The 16,336-nt window shown below is 33.7% G+C and overlaps 1 protein-coding gene across 1 annotated transcript; it reads right to left on the minus strand.

Moving 5' to 3' along the window:
• Positions 1-1,057: 1,057 nt before the first annotated feature.
• On the minus strand, positions 1,058-2,476 carry LOC113758550 (viridiflorene synthase-like; the record flags this gene model as incomplete). The annotated part of the gene is made up of 3 exons (XM_027301357.1): positions 2,189-2,476; positions 1,714-2,086; positions 1,058-1,276 (listed from the first exon to the last, which is right to left on the minus strand). Coding segments are annotated over exons 1-3 (854 nt in total), but the record flags the coding sequence as incomplete, so codon positions are not given.
• Positions 2,477-16,336: the final 13,860 nt, after the last annotated feature.

The raw sequence follows: 16,336 nt of genomic DNA on the forward strand, positions 1-16,336 counted from the left end.
ATGTAGCTTTTCCATTCTCTTATTGTTAGAGTTAGTTTAGTATAAGTAGTAGTTCTCCTTCTGTTTTATTTAGCTAGCAAATATGAAGAAGGAATTGAAGAAGGCAAGGGAAAGACTCATGTGACAGGGTTATTTTTCCTTTCCCAACTCTTTATTCTTTGTATTTGATTCCAAGTTTACTAATATACAAGTTCTGGCTTTTATATTTAATATGTGTCTTTAAAGTTTATACCTTGGGTTTGGTTGAACTTTCTATGATTGTTAGTATTTATTATTTGGTTATTTGATTGCTATGATTTGAGCAAGTTATTTAGCACTTTGACTCTTTAAATCATGATTAATCTGGTACCATTAATTGTGATTATCTAAGGTGTTATTTCTACAATGAAAATTGAGATTTAACATTAGTTCAAGAAGTGCTAAACATAGGAAGTACACTCACGAAAGTAGAGGTGCACCTATGTGGTTTTTAGTGATTCATTTCATGTAATTTCACTGAAGAAATGAACTTGTAGCTAATTTCATAACCATGAGAATAGGTATGGATTAGTTATAAGTATAATTGATTCACTACGAAAGTAGGATTCAAATGTATTAGGAAATTACACCATAATTAGCCTAGATGTAGTATTCAATGATCCAAATATAACACTTGCATGAGTAGTTAGGGATACCACAACCTAAGGAGCTTTTATTTGTTAATTTCTTGTATAACTTTAGTAATACCGGTAATTGTTCACTCTTCCTTGTGGGATCGACCCGATATATACCCTAAACTACTAGTTGATCTGTATACTTGCAGTGAACGGATGTAATTCGGTATTTTTTAGCTTGCACGTATGTAAAATACCCGTCACTCGTATTCAATCTCAATGAATTCGTGGACAGCCTATCATGTGATGTTTTCCCCCTTATCTTCTAAACTATGATTATTCTGGACTGGAATATAAATTTTTCATCTTAGCAGCATGCAGGTTTAACAAGACATCAATGCATAGCAAGTTTGAGCAAATCCTTAATTAGTATGACTACATAGGAGATGTAGATATATGCATACCTTTCTACAGCTTCCGTAAAAATTTTGAGTTCATCTAGGGTGCCATACGCATCATAGGTATCATCAATCATTCCAGCCAAGACTGTTGCTTTTGTCAAAGTCATTCGAGCAAGAGAATAATGAGGTTCATAATAGGTTCCAACAGCCCAAAAGTTGCACTCCACAATTCTGTCCCTTGCGTATGGAACCTTCGATATGATGTCCAATTCCTTCCCCCACCTGTTTTATCATGAATATAATCAAAAAATGAAAACAGAAATTTGCACGGTCATTAACGAAGCTGTCAAGCAGAAACATGGAAATATGTACAAAGGCATTTGATGTGACAGTTAGGAAAAATATTGGAAAAGAGTGTTAAATCCGCTAACTCTTTCAGTAGTTTGCGTTTCGTAAAATTGTGGTAATTCTTAAAATGAAGGTAGTTTTCTTAATTAGGGCTTATGCGATCTACAAAGAAAATAGTTATTTGAAGGTTTCAAATGAACATAAAATGAATACAATGTTGTTTCAGAAACTGTTGGTGTTGTACTGTCCTACAAAACTCCAAGTGAACCTAAAATTTCACTAAAAAGCATGTATTATATACTTGTGGTGTTATTGTTGATAACAAAATCTTAGACCCGCCCACTGGAGAGCTGGTGCCTCAATGGAAGTACCTGATTATCTCAGAAAGGTCTTCTTTATACAACATGTGCAACAAGTGGTAATCCAATTTGGCAAGCCTTAGCAGCAACCTGTTACTAGACTCATCTTCTTCATACATGGAGATATAACAATAAGCCTCATATCTTGGGATGCCCTTATGCAATGGCTGCTCAAGGGCATGTTTCACTTTTTTTGCAAGAGTAGAACCCACATTGGGAATTTCCCGTGTCAGATGAGTAGTTGTGAAAAAAAGGGCTTCTTCTAAAATTTTATCACCATGTGTTCTGACATGAGCAGCTTCATAAAGACTTAGGAGACCCTTTATGTCATTGCATAAAGATTCCTTAAACTTACCATTAGCATCAAGGAACCCATCAAAGATGCCTGGATGGAATTTATTTAGCCAATAATAGTTAGAAAAATTATTTTTTGTACATAGCCTAGTCACAATTTTGAAGCAGTCAATTTAGCAAGAAAGTAGTGTACCACAAGATATATTGAAACCATGTTGCCTGAACAGTCTGAATTGAAGTGCTGCAATCGATAAATCACACTCTGCATGCTTCTCAAAGTTGGTGTAAGCATCATAATATTCTTGTAGTTGGTCTTCAATCTTGTCGCCAAAGTGATACGAGATGCCAAGTCGTTCTATATTATCTATAAGATTGAATTTCTCCATCATGGGTTTTTCAATTGCCAAAAGCCTGCTCACTTCTTCCTTTAACGTTTCAATTTCTTTGGCACACATTTCATATCCCTGAAACAGTCAGTCAAATCTTTCTTCATTGAGATCGTCAAATTGGTCTAGTTAAGTTTCTTCAAAAATTCAGAATTATAGAAACTAAATAGTAGACAGAAACAGCTCAAACCCTGTCATTGTAACATATTTGTTCCCTTCGAAGTTAAGTACATGTGTTGTTTTACGGTTAAATGGACAAAACTGCTATCAACCTTATTTTTTTATTTTTTTTTCAACTGCTGTCAACCTTATCCCCATTAGCATTCTACCCCTTAGACTTTTCTATTTGGCAGTTAAAACCCTACTTGTTATTTTTTATGGAAGTACCCCTTCTACATTGATTACCTTTCCAGAAATTTTTCTATATTCTTTTACCCTTTGAATAGGTAAAAATATAAAATAATAATATATAGTAGTTGGTTATCTATTTGTTTTCTCTTGTTATATAATGACAAAATATAAGTTTTGGTTTTCTTAATGTATCTAAATTATTAGGTGTCTAGACTAAATTTGCATATTAATTACCGTAACAAGCATATGCTATGTTGTCTACCATGTATTAGTGATAGTAAAAACAAGCAAATATACATATTACAAGAAAAATAATACTATTAAATAAAAGAAAGTTTAACAAAATGTGACAAGTTTACAAATAATAACTGGAAAAGGAACAATTAGGTAACCTGAGAAAAGCGAGAAAAAAAAAAAGCAAAGGAAAGGAATGAAGGAGACAAGGAAAAAAAAAGAAATGATAAATAAGGAGAAAAGAAATATAAACAAAATTAAGCTAGGGAATGTATTTTTCTCTAAAAAAAAAAATCAAGCATGGTTTAAGTGTCTACTTAAAAAGTTGGCGTGTAAAATTCAACTGATAGTAATGTTGAGGAAGTTTAATGCATGTAGCCCACCATGCTACTTGATAAGTGACTAATTTACGTAATAATTGTATGATATTTTATATTATTTTTAGTCACTTTGGGTATATTATTGGAAGAAAATGATTTATTTTGGCTATAATTGGTATAAAATGCTTTTGTTCAATTAAATGAGGTTTTTATCACTTTTTACTTGGATTTTGTGTATTTTGACAGTTTTGACACATTTTCGTATTTCGGCTATAACTTGAGCTACAATGATCGGATTGAGATGATTCTTGAACCCATTTGAAGATAAGAGATATATCTACAACTTTGGTGAAGACATCTAAATCCAGTTTAAAGGTTTTCTAGGTCAAAATACCGAATTACAATAGCAAATTTCTACTGGTCGAAACTGGAACAGGGCAATGAGCAGGTAAGGGTATTTCGGTCATTTCTCAGCCTACACAGATCCAAATGAGGTGATTCTTGATGCATTGGAAAGCTAACTCAAAGGGCTACAAGTTTCATGTTTTGGTAAAGAGCTAAATCAGCTTTTATCATCAAGAAAAGTTCAGTGGAAGTTGATGCAAAATCGGAGCAGAGCTGGAAATTGAACCAGAAGTGACCAAATGGTCACTGTAGCAATCCGGCCGGAATTTGGCCGGATTTGTGGCCGGATTCCTGGCCGGATTGTGGTCAGAGAAGGCTGCTTTTTACGCGGAAAACTCAATTTCACCTCCACCAACTCACATGTGATGCTAGACATGTGAGAAACATTACCAGCTGTAAGGAGAAAGTGTAAAGCTTCATTCCTTGACCACCTTTCATCATTAAATAGCCAAATGCATTGCAACAAAGGGAGGAGATCATAGAGAGGGAAGAGATGGGAGTCCATAGCAGAAAAATAGAGAGAGATACGGGAGAAACTTGGTCTGCAACAATGTAGTTCTTTCATCTTCTTAGCAGTAGGTTAGTTTAGTTTAGCTAGTAGTTCATCCTTTCTTGTTTATTATCTAGATTAGGATGAAGATGGAGGATGAAGAAGGCAAGGAAGAAAGCTCATGTGACAAGGGTTGTATTCCTTCCAAACTCTTTATCTTTTGTATTTGATTCCAAGTTTAGTTAATATACAAGTTCTGGATTTTGTGTTCATTATGTGTTTCTAAAGTTTATACCTTGGGTTTGGTTGAACTTTCTATAATTGTTAGTGTTTATTATTTGGTTATTTGACTGCTATGATTTGAGCAAGTTATTTAGCACTTTGGCTTCTTAAATCATGATTAATCTGGTACCATTGATTGTGATTATCTAAGGTGTTGTTTCTGCAATGGAAATTGAGATTTAACACTAGTTCAAGAAGTGCTAAACATAGGGAGTACACTCACGAAAGTAGAGGTGCATCTATGTGGTTTTTAGTGATTCATTTCATGTAATTTCATTGAAGAAATGAACTTGTAGCTAATTTCATAACCATGAGAATAGGTATGGATTAGTTATAAGTATAATTGATTCACTACGAAAGTAGGATTCAAATGCATTAGGAAATTACACCATAACTAGCCTAGATGTAGTAATTAATGATCCAAATATAGCACTTGCATGAGTAGTTAGGGATACCACAACCTAAGGAGCTTTCATTTGTTATTTTCTTGTATAATTTCAGTAGGTTTTAATTTGTTATAATTCATTGATAGTCTAAATAATAGAGAAGCTTTAGTAATACCGGTAATTGTTCACTCTTCCTTGTGGGATCGACCCGATATATACCCTAAACTACTAGTTGATCTGTATACTTGCAGTGAACGGGTGTAATTCGGTATTTTTTAGCTTGCACGTATGTAAAATACCCGTCAAGTTTTTGGCGCCGTTGCCGGGGAAGATTTGGCAATATCGGTGTGAAGAGCAACTTTATTAGTTTAGACATATTATTAGTTATACTGTGAATGTTATTTTCTGTGTTTTATATGTGTATGTGTTTTATCACCTATTCTTCTTACTAATTTTGCTCTTAAGTTGTTTAAAGGCAATTTTAGGTGATGAGAAGGATAGGTCAATTTGGAGGACAATGCTTGAGAAGTGGAAGATTGGCAATGGATGGTTATCAAGTGCAAAGCTCCTTCAACAGAGGTAACCAAGAATTTACTGAATGTATGTCTTTTGAAGATGGTTTAAGGTGCTTAAAGGCAAAATTTGATGTAATTAAGTTACAAGTTCAAATGGACACCATGATGCATGAAATTGAGCAGAGGAGGAATGTTAATGTTTTTAATTCTTATCATGTGATTTGTGACTTGTGTGGAGGTTATCATGCTACTAATACATGTATGCAAGCACAAAATGTGGATTATTATGATAAATTAGAGCATTACAATCCTTGTTTTGATCAATATAGTGCTAATTGGAGCAATTCTCCTGCTTATGGTTGGAATAATCAATGTACTTATAGTGATAATTCATATTTTTATGATCACCAACCTGAAAGTGTCCAATATGAATCAAAATCATCTTGGGAGTTGGCAATAGAAAGAGTAGCTAATGATTCTAAGCCATCTTGGGAGTTAGCTTTAGAAAAGCTAGCAAATGCAACTTCCGATCGTTTTGATAGGATTGAAGAAAGAATAGATGAATTAGCTTCTCACTTTGGTAGAATACATGAGCAATTGAGTGCATTGTGTGAAGTTATTTCCTCTAATAATGTACAAAATGATCCTAGCATGAATGGTGGGAATGTTGTATGTGAAAATGGGTTGCATTTTGATGAAAATGATGAATCTCAATTGTGTTTCAATGAGCAAATGTCCATTTCACATGATAATATCTTTGGAACTAACTTTGAACCTCAAGAGGTGAGTTTTAATGACTCATTTTTCACCCCTCTTGAGGAGTGCATTGAAAGTATAGGTTCTAAAGGTATTCCTGCCCAAGATACTCTCATGACATTTCCTTTGGTAAGTTCTCAAGTGGTGCATGTTCAAGGTAATATCTATGAAACACTTGGAATATGTAAGTCACTTCCATCTCTCACATCATTAGATCATGTGGCTTTTGCTATAAAGTCACCATTTAATGATCCACCACGACAAAAAATTGTGGATTATTCGCTAACAAAGCCTCCTTGAAAAAATGAGGAGAAATAGTCAAGCTATTGACTTTAAAGAAGCGCTTATTGGGAGGCAACCCAATGTTTGTTTAAGTTCATGTTACTTTGGAGTGATTTTATGTTTAAAGTATGAGTTTGAGTTATTTTGTTATTTTTCATTTGTAGGTTTTGGAAAAAGATGCAAAAGTGACCAAATGAGGTGAAAAAGGCGAAGTTTGATCAAAGATCTCAACACCTCAAATTCAGTAATTGTGGTTTTTGTTGCATTAAAGAGGTTTAGAATGCATGTTTAGATCATTTTACATGTGCGTGAATGGTTTATTTTGACATAGAAATGATCTAGGGTGTATTTTGAATAATTGGGGTCAAACTGAAAATTGCAAAAATTCTGCAATAAGTGCAGATTCAATGGATCCGAGCTCGGATCCATATGGATCCGAGGCCTCGGATCCACTTCTGCAATCAGAAAAAAATTCGAACTTCTTGATCCGAGCTCACTCACAATGATCCGACCTCGGATCCTTTCAAAAACGACCTCGGATCCTTTTAAAAACGAAGGCTTGGATCACTTTTCAACTCCACTTTTCTTCATGTTGGCTTGTTTTTAGTAAGTTTTAGTTGTTCGATTAATGTTTTTGTGTGTTTTGTAGGTGGCAATGGCAAGAGTTCATGCAAATGATCTCAATTGCAAAGGTGTTTATATTAAGGCAAAAAGGGAGTTTTCATGTTCAATTGCTGCATTTCATGCATTTAAAGTGTTTCATGTTTAAGTTATATTCATGCATGATCATGTTAAATTTGAATTTTATTCAAAGAACATGAAGTAGGTTGAATGTGGAAGGTTGGCCAAGCAAATTTGGAGGAAAAACTGCAGAAAACAGCTTTTTCTGCAGCAAATCCGGCCATAAATCCGGCCAAATGTTGGCCGGATTGAAGGCCGGATAGTCAGGGGAGAAAAGAAAATTTTTTCGGAGCTACTGCCTAATATCCGGCCGAAAATCCGGCCTGAAATCCGGCCAAAAACTGGCCGGATTGTAAAAAAAAAAAAAAAAAAAAAAAAAATCCACTGTAGCAAATCCGGCCAAAAATCGCGGCCGTAAATTCGGCCAGAAAAAGTGGCCGGATATGTAACAGTAAAAAAAAAAAAAAAAAAAAAAAAAAATTTTTGCCCAGAATCCCTCCAACAATCCCTCCACGAATCCCTCCAATTTCTGGCCGGATTGTGAACAGTAACCAGCGTAAGATGAATCCGTTTCACGGATTCCTCACAATTTTTCTCCCTTCTTCTTCAACCTACACACACACTCACACCTCAAACACACACCACTCACTAAAACACCACTTTTCACCATTTAATCTTCAAATAACCTTCACCAAATCACTTTCTCCCATCTTTTAGAGCGAATTTCATAGTACATATTCTTTCAAAAACAACTCTAAAGTGGATTCAACCTTACCAATAGTTAGGGTTGTACTTTCTTGAATCACTCAATTGAGGTCATATTGGAGTAAGTTTCTTGGGGGTTTTCACATCATATTCATCTCTAAACATCACCAAACCACCTTGAGGTAACAATTCTTCACCTAACTTTGTTATTTGAATTTTGCCATGAATGAATATTTTCTATTTTTAGGCAATTTTTAATATGTGAAGTTAGGTGTATTTATTTGAGCTTATTGATGCTATTGGTGATTGTTAGTGATAAATATATTTTGTGATTTGCATTTATTGTATTTATTTGGTGAATTCTTGCTAGTTTTATGCTTAATTTGGCTTGGTAACGAAGTTGCATATTAAGTAGCCAAATGTAGCATTTTAATTAGCTTAGTGGGAGTTTTTGATATTCATGTGAGTAATTTAGATTATCTAATGAATGAAAAGGTGCTTGATTGAATGATTTTGTGAATTCTTAGGTAATTCTAAAAGAAGAGGTGAATTGAAGATGACCTTAATTGATGAAATTCATAAATGCACTTACAATTTTTGTGGTTCAATAGTTTTTAGTATTTCATGAATTCTCATGAAGGTCATTTATATTTTGGTTTGGTGTGTTTGCCTCCATTTTGAGATTACTTTTGTACTTGAAGGGATTTAATCATTGATGACAAAATGTATAAATGGAACTTATTTTGTTCATGATTGTGGATTTTTTGTGTGAAATTAGCTTCCCTTTGCTTTGGATACTAATGCATATATTTCATTAGCAAAGATTAGCTCATTTCATGTTTTTATCCCATGAACATTGTATGGTTCCACATGCTCGATCATTTTTCCTTTTTCCTTGACTTGCATGTTTACTTCTTGTTGATTGCAACCGTTTATTTTTAAGAAATTTATTTGTTTTGATTTTGTCTTTTTCAGGGTGCAATAAGTGAACTCTCCATTCTTTCTCAAATACGGTTGGAAATTCATCACATTGCCATGGATTTGGATCGCGCAAGTCATGAGGGGAGTATTTTCTTTTACTCTTTATTTATTTTCCTTTTCTCACATTGAGGACAATGTGAAGTTTAAGTGTGGGGGAGGAAAATATTGAACTTGCATTTACTTGCTAGGTGATGATATTTTGTGGATTTAAATCCTTAGAAATGTTGGAATTGTGTTTGAATTATTTGCCATGTGGATAATTGCTTGAAATTGGGTTTGTTGGCAGGGAGTTTTCATCCATTTATAAGGAGAAACTCTGTAAAAAATTTTCTAAAATCTTTTCCAATATTTCACTATAGCCCAAAAGTTCTTCAAATTTTTGCATTTTCATTCAAAAAGGGCTAATTTGTTCCAACCTTAAGTATTTAATTCTTCCAATTGTTGAAATGTTATATGTATTTTGGAAGGTTTAGTCTTCATTTAACTTGGAAATGTTTATTACGCAATTAGAATTTTTACATTTTAGAAAGTATATTTGGTAAAATGAGGAAAATTATGCCTATAATTTTACATGTTTAATGAGATTTCTTCTCTTTACTTAATTTTGCAAGTAAGTGATTGATATAGTCGATAAAGGTTATATTCCTCCTTTGATTATTCTTATATATTTTCTAAGAGGGAATATCTATTTATTGTCCTTTATTTCCGAAAAAGAAAAAAAAAGTAGAAAAAAAAGAAAAAAAAAGAGAAAAGAAAAGAAAGTAAATAAAAATTGTTCTACTCCAATGATTCTCGTACCGAGTAACCGGGGGTTGGCATCTACAAATGTCGACATTCGCGTAAAAAGGTACTTGAATTAAGAGTATGCATTAGCAACTTGAATAAGTGAAATGTTGAGTAATCGGGGATCTTCACCTAAAAGTGTCGATTTTCGCGTAAAAAGGCATTCTCACTATTTAAGTAAAATTTGTGTGAATAAATCCCTCTTAATTATAGAATTTTGAGAAAAAGATGATTATAAGGAGGAGGAAGGCTATAAATTGACTATGTGATTTGCTTATTTGTAAAATTAAGTTAGGGTAAGAGATTAAGTTTTAACTTGTTAATTTTAGGGTATAATTATCTTTCGCTTTACTTGATATTATGAGTATTTAGTGTAACTTGAATAATTGCATACTGATTATTTTCCAAGTCTTGAGGAATTAAATTGGACAGAAAGTGCATATATTGTTTACCTCTTGAATCATTGCCATTTGATTATGTGTGAATTGCTTGAGGACAAGCAATGATTTAAGTGTGGGGTAGTTTGATAAGTGACTAATTTACGTAATAATTGTATGATATTTTATATTATTTTTAGTCACTTTAGTTATATTATTGGAAGAAAATGAATCATTTTGGCTATAATTGGTGAAAAATACTTTGAAGTGATTAAATGAGGTTTTTATCACTTTTTACTTGGATTTTGTGTATTTTGACAGTTTTGACACATTTTAGTATTTCGGCTATAACGTGAGCTACAATGATCGGATTGGGATGATTCTTGAACCCATTTGAAGATAAGAGATAGATCTACAACTTTGGTGAAGACATCTGAATCCAGTTTGAAGGTTTTCCAGGTCAAAAGGCCGAAGTACAGAGTCAATTGCTATTGGTCGAAACTGGAACAAGGCATGGAGCAGGCAAGGGTATTTCAGTCATATCTCAGCCTACACAGATCCAAATGAGGTGATTCTTGATGCATTAGAAAGATAACTCAAAAGGCTACAACTTTCGTGTTTTAGACATGAGTTGGTTCAGCCTCTAACATCAAGAAAAGATCGGTTGAAGTTGGGCAAAAAAACAGAGCAAGTGATCCACACTCGGATCCACTATTCATCCGAACCCTCGGCTGTTTCTGGGTTAGTGGATCCGAGGTACTGTAGCAGCTCGGATCACTGTAGCAGCCCAGATTTACTGTAGCAATCCGGCCTGAATTTGGCCGGATTTATGGCCGGATTCCTGGCCGGATTGTGGTCAGAAAAGGCTGCTCTGTACGCGTAAAACTCAATTTCACCTCCACCAACTCACATTGGATGCTAGACATGTGAGAAACATTCCCAGCTGTAAAAGGGAGATGTAATCCTCATTTCTTGACCACCTTTCATCATAAAATAGCCAAATTCATTGCAAGAAGGGGAGAGATTGGAGTTCATAGCAGAAAATAGAGAGTGAGCTACGGGAGAAGCTGGAAGTTGCAGAAATGTAGCTCTTTCATCTCCCTAGTGTTAGTTTAGCTTAGTATAGAGTAGTGTAGTTTTTCCATTCTTGTTTATTATCTAGATTAGGATGCAAATGGAGGATGAAGAAGGCAAGGAAGAAAGCTCATGTGACAAGGGTTGTATTCCTTCCAAATCTTTATCTTTTGTATTTGATTCCAAATTTAGTTAATATACAAGTTCTGGATTTTGTGTTCATTATGTGTTTCTAAAGTTTATACCTTGGGTTTGGTTGAACTTTCTATAATTGTTAGTGTTTATTATTTGGTTATTTGACTGCTATGATTTGAGCAAGTTATTTAGTACTTTAGCTCTTGAAATCATGATTAATCTGGTATACCATAATTGTGATTATCTACAGGTGTGTTTTCGCGAAATGAAAATTGAGATTTAACACTAGTTCAAGAAGTGCTAAACATAGGGAGTACACTCACCGAAAGTAGAGGTGCATCTATGTGGTTTTTATAGTGATTCATTTCATGTAATCATTGAGGAAATGAAACTTGTAAGCTAATTCATAACCATAGAATAGGTATGGATTAGTTATAAGTATAATTGATTCACTACGAAAGTAGGATTCAAATGCATAAGGAAATTACACCATAACTAGCCAGATGTAGTACATTAATGATCCAAAATATAGCACTTGCATGAGTAGTTAGGGATACACAACCCAAGGAGCTTTCATTTTGCCTATTTTTTTAATATATTTCATTAGTTTTAATTTGTTATAATTCATTGAAGTCTAAAATAATAGATGAAGCTTTAGTAAGTACCCGGTAATTGCAACTTCCTTGTGGATCGAACCTTATACCCTATAAACTCGCTCACGGATTCGTATACTTGCGATAAATCGCGTGTGGGGTATCAGGAGTTAAAATGTAAACACTTGATTAGATGAGTTTAATTGTATATGTATACTCCGCGCAGTGCAAGTTTTTTGGCGCCGTTGCCGGGAAGATTTGGCAATATCGGTGTGAAGAGTCAACTTTATTAGTTTAGTCATAATATTAGTTATAATGTGAATGTTATTTTCTGTTATTTTAGTATTTTTTTTGTGTGTATGCATTTTATTACCTATTCTTCTTACTAATTTTGCTCTTAAGTTGTTTAAAAGCAATTTTAGGTAATGAGGAGGGTAGGTCAATTTGGAGGACAATGCTTGAGAAGTGGAAGATTGGTAATGGATGGTTACCAAGTGCAAAGCTCCTTTAATAGAGGTAATCAAGAATTTACTGAATGTATGTCTTTTGAAGATGGTTTAAGGTGCTTAAAGGCTAAATTTGATGTTATGATGTTACAAGTTCAAATGGACACAATTATGCATGAAATTGAGCAAGGGAGGAATGTTAATGCTTTTAATTCTTATCATGTGATTTGTGACTTGTGTGGAAGTTATCATGCTACTAATACATGTATGCAAGCACAAAATGGATTATTTAATGATACAATTAGAGCATACAATCCTTGTTTGATCAATATAGTGCTATTGGGAGCAATTCTCGCCTACTATGGTTGGATAATCATGTACATATATGTGTTATTTCATATTTTTATGATTACCACACTGAAAGTGCCAATATGAATCAAAACCATCTTGGGAGTTGGCAATAGAAAAGAGTAGCTAATTATTCTAAGCCATCTTGGGAGTTAGCTTTAGAAAAGCTAGCAAATGCAACTTCCGACCGTTTTGATAGGATTGAGGAAAGAATAGATGAATTAGCTTCTCACTTTGGTAATATACATGAGCAATTGAATGTATTGTGTGAAGTTATTTGTTCTAATAATTTGCAAAATGATCCTAGCATGAATGGTGGAAATATTGTATGTGAAAATGGATTGCATTTGGATGAAAATGATGAATCTCAATTATATTTCAATGAGCAAATATCCATTTCACATGATAATACATTTGAAACTAACTTTGAGCCTCAAGAGGTGAGTTTTAATGACTCATTTTCCCCCAAACCCCCCTTTCCCTTTTTTTGGGAGGGAAAGGTTTGGCCCAAAAAAGTTGGGAAAAATAAATAGGTTCTAAAGGTATTCCTGCCCAAGATACTCTTCATGACATTTCCTTTGGTAAAGTTCTCAAAGTGGTGTATGTTTCAAGGTAATATCTATAAAACACTGGATAGTAAGTCACTTTCATTTCTCACATCATTAGATATGTGGCTTTGGCTATAAGTCACCATTTAATGATCCAACCAACCTAAAATGGTGGATTATTCCGTTAAACTAAACCCTCCTTGAAAATGAGTGAAATAGTCAATAGCTATTTGACTTTAAAGAAGGCGCTTATTGGGAGGCACCCAATGCTTGTAAAGTTGGTGTTACTTTGGAGTGATTTTATGTTTACAAGCATAAGTTTGAGTAACTTTTTTTGTTTTTTCATTTGTAGGTTGGAAAAGTGACCAATAAGAGGTGAAAAAGGCGAAGTTTGATCAAAGATCTCAACACCTCAAATTCAGTAATTGTGGTTTTTGTTGCATTAAAGAGGTTTAGAATGCATGTTTAGATCATTTTACATGTGCGTGAATGGTTTATTTTGACATAGAAATGATCTAGGGTGTATTTTGAAGAATTGAGGTCAAACTGAAAATTGCAAAAATTCTGCAATAAGTGCAGATTCAATGGATCCGAGCTCGGATCCATATGGATCCGAGGCCTTGGATCCACTTCTGCAATCAGAGAAAAATTTCGAGCTTCTTGATCCGAGCTCAATTATCATGATCCGACCTCGGATCCTATCAAATACGAAGGCTTGGATCACTTTTCAACTCGACTTTTCTTCATGTTGGCTTGTTTTTAGTAAGTTTTAGTTGTTCGATTGATGTTTTTGTGTGTTTTGTAGGTGGCAATGGCAAGAGTTCATGCAAATGATCTCAATTGCAAAAGTGTTTATATTAAGGCAAAAAGGGAGTTTTCATGTTCAATTGCTGCATTTCATGCATTTAAAGTGTTTCATGTTTAAGTTATATTCATGCATGATCATGTTAAATTTGAATTTTATTCAAAGAACATGAAGTAGGTTGAATGTGGAAGGTTGGCCAAGCAAATTTGGAGAAACAGCTTTTTCTGCAGCATATCCGGCCATAAATCCGGCCAAATGTTGGCCGGATTGAAGGCCGGATAGTCAGGGGAGAAAAGAAAATTTTTTCGGAGCTACTGCCTAATATCCGGCCGAAAATCCGGCCTGAAATCCGGCCAAAAACTGGCCGGATTGTAAAAAAAAAAAAAAAAAAAAAAAAAAAAAAAAAAATCCGCTGTAGAAAATCCGGCCAACAATCCGGCCGGAAATCCGGCCAGAAAGTGGCCGGATATGCAACAGTAAAAAAAAAAAAAAAAATTTTGCCCAGAATCCCTCCACGAATCCCTCCAATTTCTGGCCGGATTGTGAACAGTAACCAGCGTAAGATGAATCCGTTTCACGATCATTGATCATTGATGACAAAATGTATAAATAGAACTTATTTTGTTCATGATTGTGGATTTTTTGTGTGAAATTAGCTTCCCTTTGCTTTGGATACTAATGCATATATTTGATTAGCAAAGATTAGCTCATGTCATGTTTTTATCCCTTGAACATTGTATGGTTCCACATGCTTGATCATTTTTCCTTTTTCCTTGAATTGCATGATTTTGTTGATTGCAACCTTTTATTTTTAAGAAATTTATTTGTTTTGATTTTGTCTTTTTCAGGGTGCAATAAGTGAACTTCCATTCTTTCTCAAATACGGTTGGAAATTCATCACTTGGACATGGTTTCGGATTGCGCAAGTCATAAGGGGAGTATTTTCTTTTACTCTTTCTTTATTTTCCTTTTCTCACATTGAGGACAATGTGAAGTTTAAGTGTGGGGGAGGAAATATGTGAACTTGCATTCTAATGCTATGTGATGATATTTTGTGAATTGAAATGCTTAGAAATATTGGAATTGTGTTTGAATTATTTGCCATGTGGATAATTTGCTTGAAATTGGGTTTGTTGGCAGGGAGTTTTCATCCATTTATAAGGAGAAACTCTGTAAAAATTTTTCTAAAATCTTTTCCAATATTTCATTATGGCCCAAAAGTTCTTCAAATTTTTGCATTTTCATTCAAAAAGGGCAAAGTATTCCAACCTTAAGTGTTTTATTCTTCCAATTGTTGAAATGTTATATGTATTTTGGAAGGTTTAGTCCTCATTTAACTTGGAAATGTTTATTACGCAATTAGAATTTTTACATTTTAGAAAGTATATTTGGTAAAATGAGGAAAATTATGCCTATAATTTTACATGTTTAATGAGATTTCTTCTCTTTACTTAATTTTGCAAGTAAGTGATTGATATAGTCGATAAAGGTTATATTCCTCCTTTGATTATTCTTATATATTTTCTAAGAGGGAATATCTATTTATTGTCCTTTATTTCTGAAAAAGAAAAAAAAAGTAGAAAAAAAAGAGAAGAAAAGAAAGTAAATAAAAATTGTTCTACTCCAATGATTCTCGTACAGAGTAACCGGGGGTTGGCATCTACAAATGTCGACATTCGTGTAAAAAGGTACTTGAATTAAGAGTATGCATTAGCAACTTGAATAAGTGAAATGTTGAGTAACCGGGGATCTTCACCTAAAAGTGTCGATTTTCGCGTAAAAAGGCATTCTCACTATTTAAGTAAAATTTGTGTGAATAAATCCCTCTTAATTATAGAATTTTGAGAAAAAGATGATTATAAGGAGGAGGAAGGCTATAAATTGACTATGTGATTTGCTTATTTGTAAAATTAAGTTAGGGTAAGAGATTAAGTTTAACTTGTTGAATTTAGGGTATAATTATCTTTCCTTTACTTGATATTATGAGTATTTAGTGTAAATTGAATAATTGTATAATGATTATTTTCCAAGTCTTGAGGAATTAAATTGGACAAAGTGCATATATTGTTTCACCTCTTGAATCATTGCATTTGATTATGTGTGAATTGCTTGAGGACAAGCAATGATTTAAGTGTGGGGGAGTTTGATAAGTGACTAATTTACGTAATAATTGTATGATATTTTATATTATTTTTAGTCACTTTAGTTATATTATTGGAAGAAAATGAATCATTTTGGCTATAATTGGTGAAAAATACTTTGAAGTGATTAAATGAGGTTTTTATCACTTTTTACTTGGATTTTGTGTATTTTGACAGTTTTGACACATTTTAGTATTTCGGCTATAACGTGAGCTACAATGATCGGATTGGGATGATTCTTGAACCCATTTGAAGATAAGAGATAGATCTACAACTTTGGTGAAGACATCTGAATCCAGTTTGAAGGTTTTCCAGGT

The sequence above is a fragment of the Coffea eugenioides genome, unplaced genomic scaffold (assembly GCF_003713205.1).
Source record: "Coffea eugenioides isolate CCC68of unplaced genomic scaffold, Ceug_1.0 ScVebR1_566;HRSCAF=1264, whole genome shotgun sequence".
Classification (NCBI taxonomy): Eukaryota; Viridiplantae; Streptophyta; class Magnoliopsida; order Gentianales; family Rubiaceae; genus Coffea; species Coffea eugenioides.